This window comes from Argopecten irradians, chromosome 3 (assembly GCF_041381155.1).
Source record: "Argopecten irradians isolate NY chromosome 3, Ai_NY, whole genome shotgun sequence".
Taxonomy (NCBI): Eukaryota; Metazoa; Mollusca; class Bivalvia; order Pectinida; family Pectinidae; genus Argopecten; species Argopecten irradians.
The window spans coordinates 44,822,145-44,832,940 of record NC_091136.1 but is presented as its reverse complement, the minus strand read 5'-3'; the positions used below and the strand labels follow the sequence as shown (position 1 = coordinate 44,832,940).

Below are 10,796 nucleotides of genomic sequence, written 5' to 3'. Positions count from 1 at the left end.
TCGGTGGGACACAGTAAAACACGGCTTTCGTCACTTCAATAGATCCTTCGCCAAGACCTTATGTTCCATGCTTGGTGGTCACATGCCGACTGTAATCGCAGTTGTCTCCTAGTCAATACAGAGCGCTTTATCGGTCTTCGGGAGCGTAGATGTTGGTTGTTTAAACGTCTGTTGACGGTTCGCAAAACTTTCGTGAACATTGACTTGCCGGTATCCTCTAAGTTGGTTCACTGTATCAAATGGTCCCGTCTTGCCTGCCTTCCCGGGAGTCTATCGTCCCTGTGCGAAGTCCCGGAGATCTACCAGACCGAGGCCGGTAGTCAACACGTTGAAACACTTAGCTACTTGCCTGTACAAGATACCAACTTGTACCATGCGTGTTGCTTTCCATCTTTCAGCATTCGTTATTTTCCGACGAGTCATCATCAAAACACCAGCAACGGGTGTAACAAACATCGTCAAAACACGTGAAACGCACCTGTACGCAGCCAGCCCAAACTAATCAGAGCGTGTAATCGTAGAGAACGTGTTACTGGATAGTCTTTGATCCATAAAATTTAAGGATACATATCGGGTGTCTATTTGTTCGAAACGAAAAATACTTTCATTAATTTGTTGCCAAATAAAAACTGTGTTTCCTGACTTATGACCAGGTGTATAGTTAGATATACTATAGCTCATGAAATGCACTTGATTGTACCTGTTATCTTATATCGTTGTCTGTGTTGTAATTATAGCACATTTAATAATCAGTGTTTAGTTTTTGATCTTTTTCAATATTTTTATATAAGTTTTTGTTGAAACAGTTAAAGCCTATACATAATATATAGATACTTATTTTAAAAATATTCTTGTTATTTTATGATCGTGTATCTTACATACACTGTAAATGTGATTCATGACACTTTATAGAATAAATCCTATTGTTGTTTTACATTTTCAAAGTCTAATGTGAACAGCTCTACAGGACTAGAACTGCTGAGACAGGATAGACAACCCATCTCAATGCTAAGAGTTATGAAAAGATCAAGTCAACCATCGATAATTAAAAACTCTTGGCCAATTTATTTGCTCAGAGACTTTTGGTGGTTAAATAATAATAATCACGTTTCCTATTTCCTGTAATGAATATTTGATTAAAAACTATTTTGCTGATAGATTTATTTTCTTATTTCCATCACAATAATGACCATTTATCTTTCGACCTAAAAACGTATATGGTTTCATCTTAAGAGAACCCCGATCAATATTATTGTAGATAACGTTGATTCTCCATTTAACTATCCAATAGGGTAAAGACAAAAATTACAAGAACTGTATTTAAATAACGACAGAGGCACTATAGATTTAATGTTTATTGTAACTCAACAGTAATTATCATGAATAATGCAGTTTTATCCGGCGGATATAAGTACCACACAATCACTGCCAATTCCATTAGACAGATACTGTTTAAATTGTTTGCTACAGAACCAATCAACATTGCTTTACATGTAAAGGCTAAAACAGTGACATTAAAGGGTTTCTTGACAATGGAAACATTCTACCTTTGGTCTTCTATCCATCTAATTCTTTATCCAGCTTATGTGGCGTGTTCCGAGATGTATTATGAAAGAAAGATTTGTTTATATCCCTTGATTGTGACGTCAGAGTGGATTGCCGAATCACTTATAGACTGTGTAGCTGTCTGTGCTAAAGAAGGTAGGAATACTGTCAGGTACAACAATCAAACCGGGCAGTGTACTGTGTTCATTGAAGATCCTGATGAGCATCATATTTGCAAAGGTGATGAGGATTACTTTCAATTAACAGGTAATTTATTTTTAAACTAAGACCACATAAAATAGCAGGTAGTGTTCAATGTAAGTTGTAAGTTAAACTTAAGAACAGTTTCTCTCAGAATACGAGTCTCCTCTAAACTACGTACAAAGCCAAACACACAAATACAATTTGCCGGTTAGCCCGCCATGTAAAGAACAGCTGAAGTTTATTCAAAGAGTACAAGCAGCAATTAAAGAGAAAATAAGTGAAGTTCAGTACGTGAAAGCATTCTGTCATTATAATATTTGAAGATCAAAACTAAAGCCCCGACACATGTAAAAAGCCTATTAGGAAATCAAGCGAGCCATCCAACCTAAACTCCTGGTTTACAGAAGGCCTGGAGGTGCACCAACTCTCAATGGTTCAGATTTCAGATGCTGGATTTTGTTATGCCGAAAAAACACTAATATGTTCAACGACTTAAAGAAATTATACAAAAAACATGACCCTACGGTATGGCAACGGCGGCTAGGAATGACACACAGACGGGGGGGGGGGGGTGGCGAATTTGTCATTTTCGCCGACTGAAATGTTCTAAAAATGCACATTTGAAAGAAAAAAGGATCCTCCTGAACATTTTTCGTATTTCACTTTAGAAAATATTCCGCTGCGATGCGCGACGCATTTCCTAAAACGTTCAAGCACGTAATGTTCAAACCTTTAATAAAAAATTTTTTTATACACATGAACTAGCTATTTAAAAAAATTCTCTTAAAAGATTAATTTGTTTATATGTTGCAAGACAATTAATTAATTATTATTTTGAGTTACCCAACAATGTGTCCATGGTGTGAAATCGGTATGTTCAGATCGAGCTGGGTTGCATAATGATATGACCACAATTACAATTATCATTTCTAAAAGCGCATAACTTTAAATTGAAAAATTATCATGCTAAGAATCATCAAAATACATCGTAAACTCATCTCAACCATTTTAAATCGTAACATTTTTCCCGGGAGAGACCCACGGACCTAACTAAAAAAACAAAATCTCGCGCCTTCGGCGTTCGCAATAACATCAAAATACATCGTAAAAGTCATCTCAGTCACTCTTAATCGTAATATTTTCCCGGAGGAGACCCTCGGACCCCCAAACACAAAATCCTGACGCCTTCGGCGCTCCCACGCCAATTGTGCCGATTTGCGTATTCACTAATTTTCTGAAAAATGTATATAAAGTATATATGATCGTGAGTTGAAATGCAGGGGTGTTTACAAAATATTGAGGACCTTTGCCCCCTCATTACGTTTCATCTTCCTACGCCACTGATAAAACTTGTTCACTTGCACCTACCACACATTTACCACCAGCAGACGAGAGTAGAAAACATGTCTAGGAGTAACTGCGGTGCTTGTTTATTCCTAACATTAATTTTTATTGATGACAGTCATTTGTACATCTTTACCTATGATATTTTGTTATATCAATAACGTCTAAAATAGATAAGTTTTTGAGGTAAGGTTTATACGCTCTAAACTAATTCCAATTATTATGAAATAAACGTTGAAAATTTGATATTGTGTTACCCAAAAGGCATATAAATGCACATATATTTGAAAGCAAAATATAAATGATCGATGAAATGTGTGACATGTGTGGATGATACTGAGATTCTTTGGAAACTTTGATGTCGTATTTAAGGCTTTATCAAAGGACGACGGCACTTTGAATTAGTCTCAATAACCTACTCTAATAATTGTACTTTTACAGCAGCTGTTTGATAATATTTCAGGAAGACGAGACGAAGATATTGGTTTAAAACATGTTTTGCTAATGATAACCCAAACAACTGACATTAAACGAGTAAATTATAAAAACAATTATCTTGTAAAAATATTTCACTATTGACAATTTTTCTATATTAGCTTTATTCAAATCATCACGGAAAAAAACATCCGATGGAACTTATCAATGTAAATATATCAACTGGAAAAATTGTCCTAATCTGATGCTGTCTTTCAAAACGATATCAATATATAAGTTGTTTATATTCTTATACTTTAAAAAAAAATATATTTACCTATAGAGCTGACGAGGTGGAGTTAATCGCCACCTTTAGTAACTCTTAACATCGATTAAGAAACAAATTGTAATATACAAACAATCCATATCTTGGTGAAGACGAAACGATAAGAATGTTTTGAAATAAATACTTGTTTTTTTGTTTTTTAACTATCCATTGAAAATATCAAAACACAAACAACGAAAAAAACGACAATAAGAAATGCGCTGTTTAATGAAAAAACATTCGTAGGTATAATTTAACCAACCCAGGTATCCAAATGTAGACTACGAGTCTTTAAGTTTTTATCATACTAAGATTGTAGTGTTTATCAAATATATTATACTCCCTTGATCAAAATATTTGTAGGCGACTGCAAGTCAGTGTCAGTACCACCAGGCTTCAAATTGGACCATCCTTACTTTGGCAATATATCCAGAGGTAGATATGTTTGTGACACCATCAGAAATGAGGAACCGTTCGACAGCTGTCCAATCATCACCTGTAACGATCCACAACTAGGTTTCCCAACTCCGGCGTCTTGTTCAGGTAATATCGAAAGTGTAATATTTCTGAACATTTTGTCAATAACTATTTAAACAATAGATAATTTTGCGGGATATTAAGTCAATATCAGACAACGTTATTATGTGCCTAATGATGTAGGAATTTGCAAAGATGATGGGAAAAAACAATAACAATAAAGATATAAAGCAATATCGTATAAAAAAATCAAAATTTAAATAATAATTCAACTGTGCTCTTCTTATTCACATCAAATTTCAATCAAAATGATCATATACATCGAGTCCTTTTTGATCTTGTCAGAAAATGGCAGTTGTAAAATATCTTTGAAATTTGATTTATTTACTACTAATAATTTAATCATTTTATAAATATTTTGTCTAATATATACACCTACATCTGGGAAAACAATCCCCTTCCCATTAAAACAAATGATAATTATTAGCGAAGTCCTGAAATTGTATACCAGTTTGTGACTACCATCGGATATTTAGGCCTATTACACAAGGGAGTAAATCATTTAGAGTTGTAAGCAGCGTTTGTTTTTTAATTAATGATCACAATCTATAATGCACAAAATCCCTTTAAAAGCCCAGATGATTGTTTCCTAATCGGCCGATCGAATTCAGCTGTAATACACAGACACAGGTGAATGCGACACCACCAAGCTAAGCAGACTTCTAATTAGGGCTGCTGGGATGTTGACCAGGGAGAGTTCACACCTCTTTTGTTTAGCTTCCCGACGAACAACTGATTTATTTGGTGTTGCCTTATAAGACAATGCTGGTGGGGTGTTTTAATCGCATAAATTTCCCGTATTTTTCTCTCAACATTGTAACTGAAATTCAATAAATTTGTTTGTATATACATTTCCATTGTTGTCTCTCTGTTGTATCGTTCATGTTTGTTCTTACCAGTATTAGAGAATAGTTGAATAATGAAACAAAAGTAAGATGTGGTGTAATTCTCCAGGACGCGTAGTAGTATTACAGTGCCAACATTTTTTGATGCTGCTATTTAACTAAACAAAACTGTTCTACGATATCGAAAAATATTTTCCCATCGCTGTTTTTCAGGTACTTTTACTTTTGATCCATGAACCAGCAAGGCTGTAGTAACGTAAATTATATTCCAATAAAGAAATATCTATTCTGATGAAACACTTCGGGACATTCAAGCTGTCTATTAGTTTCGAAGATCACTTAATATCAATCTTAAAAGCTATGTTACAAATCAAATTGTGTTTGCAGTAGTTCTTCATTCCAGTGGTTTCTATGATGAGTATGTCTCATAATGGTAGCGTTTCAAGAGAAGATAAATTGCTATTTATTAAAAAAATCATGGAGACTTTTTAACACCTTTATTTTCACCTACAAGGATGTTGAGGATGCCTTATTCTTTTATGCTAGAAAAGGAATGACTTGTCCTTGCCGTCATAGGGACAAGATCTCTTGTCAATTAAGTAGTCTGTATGTGATGTGTGTAAATCTACCGTGTAATTTAAGTTCTAAGTTTTTTTTTTTCTTGTGTGTCTAGCTGTAAATGTTTGCCTCAATTCATTGAAATTCTATGATAAAAACAATACATTAATCGTGTGAACTTCATATAGACCACCTTAATGTAATTTGTAATAGACACTTTACAACACCAGTCAATGGGTGGCAGTCCGGTGTCTTCCCACTCAGCCAACATATCCTATTTTAACATTAGGCGGAGGAACAATAGAGAACAATAGGGGCTAATTACAGGTAAGTTATAGTCTGTTTTAGAAAATGACTTACCTGTATTTACCTGTGCTACACATGTACAATAAGGTCACAGTAAGTAATTAGTACTCTACTTTTATTCTTATAACGTCACATTTTACATGTAAAGATCTATTATTTTACACAAAACTTACAGATAGTTAATTTTCCACAATTTGTACCCGTAGCAGGCCTGGTACGTATATTCGTTCTAATTGTAAATGTGATCATATGCAATGTATCCGAAACCAATGTAAATTACCGATTAATTAAATAACACAGAAAAGAAACTCTTTATAATTATGAAAAAAATCTATCATTATGCAATGCACATTAACCTGCATCCTTATTTTGAGACATAGATTAAAACAAATCATTTTATTTTAAACAAAACATATTACTTATATATCTTAAGTAATTAAAATATTGTAAAAAAATGTAAATTACTGATTAATTAAATAACACAGAAACAAACTCTTTATAATTATGAAAAAAATCTATCATCATGCAATGCACATTAACCTGCATCCTTATTTTGAGACATAGATTAAAAAAATCATTTTATTTTAACAAAATTACTTACATATCATAAGGTTTACATTTGGTACAGCCAAATTCACACATCATTTTTTTTAAATTTATAACATCATAAGAATTGTATTTTAATTTTATACAGCTAAATTCTGCTTCCCTTCTTACCTTTACACCTGGAATTAATCGACATAATTGATATAGACTATAGCCAACTTTTACACAGGTAAACTCAGGTAAAGTTTTTATAGCAAAAATAACATGTTGGCTGAGTGGGAATGAACCGGCAGTCCGTACAGACGTAAATCGTAAAGACAGTATAACATTTGATGATGAATACACATTGATGAACTTGTTTTTTGGCTAATCCAATCGCCGATAGAAACAATGAAAGAATCAGTATACAACAAATAAGATATTAAACACTAGTAGGTGTTGTCTGGACCAAGTTTCATTGATTATTCCTACACTCAATAGGAACTTTCAAACATTCAAAAACAATGCTAAGAATGTTTTTCGGTATATAATGGTTTTTTAGGAATTTTAAATTTTTGAGTTTATAAAATTAATGACACTTGGGCTAGAAATGTTGCTGCATAAGATATCGACGGTGTAACCGGTGTATATTTGTCAGAATATAATCATTATGCAGTGCAAATAACGTTTAACATGTTTTCCACTAGATAGATTTGTACAAAAAAATCCATAATATCAGTATCGCCCACGAAACTGTGAAATTTATTTTACAATAATAAGCTTTCACAATTGTTATAGGAATTCTTGGTATACATATCTTCCAATATCGATGACATTTCGCCATCTTTGTTGATGTAAAAGCTACCGTGTTCTCCATAGATAAAAGTTGATATGAACGCTCAGTTTTGCTACATTGCCTCGGACTTTTTCATATTTTGTAAACGAAAACTTTGGCTGTTTTGTGCTCCAAGTCTGATATTATTGATGTTCAACAGGATGCTTCGTTCCTATTAATAATACTCACAAGGTTTTCGCACCAATTTTGTAAATGTTTTTCTTTAATAGAAAACTACGATATTGTGCAATCATCAATATAAATATAAGGTTATTTTATATAGTTGATCACATAAGCATAAAAATATTACAAAAAAAATCGTTTTTCATGTTTCTCTATATTAAAGTGAAAGACGTGTTCAACAGTAGTCAGAATGAGTATGAAGGCGGGGTTACCTGTACAGTTAATGGTGCCACCTGTCAGAGATGGGACTCGGACGAACCACACATTCCTAATTACTTCCGTGGGAGGAGCGACCTTGGAAACAGGTGTCAGCTTAAAAGCGAATATCGCCCCTGGTGTTACACCACTGACCCAGCAGTAAGATGGGACTTTTGTCCGGTGGAGGACCTGGATTGTGGAGATCCGCCCACCATGGAAGGAATCAGCATCAACACCGTGTGGCCATATCGAGGCTCGTACGGGTTGGCATGGTACCAGTGTGCGTCCTTGACAACAGTTGATCCAACTATTCATTGTCCTGTGGCACGTTGTGATGGAGACCTCAGGTGGACACCAGTTAACGTTTCATGTTCAGGTAATGACATTTTAAACTCGCATATCAATTGATATTATTATTAGCGAAACAAACCGTCAAATCCTTGATGATGACAATGCAAGTTAAAAATTAACTTTCGCGTTTATATGAGATAAGAAAACAGTTTTTCCTTTATATGGTTTGTAAATGTCCTCTGTTATAATCTAACCGTTTTGAAGGAAGTGAAGGCGTTGTTTGTCCTCTTAGCGTTCCAGGTGGAATAGGTAGGAATAGATATAAATTCCACGGGTTGTCCATGTTGATTTCTTTTCGAAAGTTATATCATGGAGCTACTAGCAATAGGAACAGATGTGGCCGTCACTCCCAAGAAAATTAAATTCCTTATATCTTTTTATCGGCAGTTGATCGCAATGACAATGTTAAGAGGGCAGTGCTTACAAGAATATCACAGTTATGAAACTGACGTATTGTGCTTAAATTTTAATGACATTGAAATTTGTGATTATCAAAATCCTAATACATCGTCAGCAAAACAATAATAAAAACAGGTTTTGCTGTCATTACGCCAGGTGTTTCACATCAGACGAAGTTTACTGTGGATGAAATGATAATTACAACTCGACTTGTTTATATTTACAGTAAAGGACTGCTACAATGGCACCGCTCTGACCTATGAGGGAAGAGTCTCCTGTACACAGACGGGCTTCCTCTGTCAGAGATGGGACACTGACTACCCACACTCACATTGGGAATTTGCAGGACGCAGTGACCTTGAGAACTGGTGTCAGATTGGGGACAAGAATAGACCATGGTGTTATACGACAAGTCCAGACGTTGCCTGGGAGTATTGTACAGTACCGGAATGTCCGTAGAGTTCCTGAATTAGGTATCGATGGAGACTATGATTTAATGGTTGCTTTTAAACTTTGACAGTGTAATTAGAACTATCTGCCGAGGAGTATAGGAATAGCTGAAGAATATTAAATATGTATTCATCTGTTCCCTCATACTCGACATCTAAACCACCTGGACTATCTCATAGTAAAACTGGAAGCAACAGAACATAACAGGCAATTTAGTCCTTTGATGCACATCAAAAGAGCCGTATAACGGTACACTGTGGTTAAATATGTGGCTTTGAAGTAGGGCGTCACTCTGTCTGTAGTCTTCAAAGAAATTTTTGTAGGCCTGTATTTGGTTCAGATTTGTCCCCTGAGCTGCTTTCAATTTTACTGTGAGATAGTCCAGGAGTGTAGAGATCGTATATGATCGGAACCCCTAGAGTATCGAGGATGCTGTTCCCTTAACATATAAAATCATTGACAAGTTTTGATATGTAATTATTTGTTATTTGTTACAGTTCTGACTAGCCTTGGACAGCTGGAGTATATATAACTAAACCATAATTCAAGAATATTGGAGAACCTTCTGCTTCAAGAAATATCCAACCAAAAACTTTCAACAAATAAACACACATAACTTTCTGGGAATAGATCACTCTAGATCCCTACTTATAATCAACATGTTTACAAACATGTATGTTTATACATAAAATATTCTTGAAAGTTCTATAACCTAAATCAATGATATGAACTTTATAGGATGTATTGATTATATAGCTATAGGAGTTATCTCCCTTATTTGATAACTACAAGTATTTAGTGTCATCAAAACACACCCCTCCTTAAAGAAAAGAAAGTTTTCTTGAAAGCGAAACTTTCTTGAACATCAAGTAACATTTAAATCCTTGATCAAGCATCAGCAAGAATATTCTCCTTCCCTTTAATATATTTGATGTCAAGACTGTACTCTTGCAAAGTCATACTCCACCTGGGAATTCTTTGATTTTTGTTTTTCATTTTCCCACAGGCACAACTGTAGTGCAGAGATACACATCCAATTGGTTCAAAGCCAAAATCAACGCTAAACATTCTTTCTCACTGGTGGAATAATTTCTCTGGTGTTTGTCAAACTTTTTCGAGAAATAACAAATTGGATGGTCAATTTGTTCAGAACCTTCTTGCATCAAAACAGCACCAACACCTACATCGCTGGCGTCAACAAACGGTTTCAACTGTTTATAAAAATCTGGAGCAGTCAGAACTAGTGAGTTTGATAGTATGGCTTTCATTTTCTCAAAGGCAGACTTACATTCGTCTGACCAGACAAATTTGACATTTTACTTTAACAAAGCAGTAAGTGGAGCTGCTATAATAGAGACATTTTGACAAAAATTTCTGTAGTATCAAGCCATACCAAGAAATCGCATCAGCTCTCTTTTGCTTCCAGGAGTTGGAAAATCTATAATTGCTTCTACTTTGGCCTGAACAGATTTTACCTGCCCCTGTCCTACAACATGGTCTAAAAATTCAACAGTTACATGACAAAACTCACATTTTAGTAGGGTTACAGTCAATTTCATGTTCGTGAGTCTCTCGAAGAAAGCCTTCCCACGTGTCGTGGTAGTTGATGACGTCATCAATGTATCCATCGCAGCCTTCCAGGTCTGGTATTACGTTGTTAAGAAGACGTTGAAATGTTGCCGGGACATTCTTCATACCAAACGGCATAACTTTGTATTGGTACAAACCTTGTGAGGTTATTAATGCCGACACTTCTTTAGCTCTTTCTGTTAATGGC

At 34.9% G+C, this 10,796-nt stretch overlaps 1 protein-coding gene across 1 annotated transcript; it reads left to right on the top strand.

The window, feature by feature from the left end:
• Positions 1 to 1,601: 1,601 nt before the first annotated feature.
• LOC138319694 (plasminogen-like) lies at positions 1,602 to 9,818 on the top strand. Its single transcript, XM_069262839.1, has 4 exons — positions 1,602 to 1,701; positions 4,196 to 4,375; positions 7,785 to 8,195; positions 8,796 to 9,818. Exons 1-4 carry the CDS (start codon positions 1,602 to 1,604, stop codon positions 9,026 to 9,028), a joined length of 924 nt encoding a protein of 307 aa, XP_069118940.1. The 3' UTR covers positions 9,029 to 9,818.
• The last annotated feature ends 978 nt before the right edge of the window (positions 9,819 to 10,796 follow it).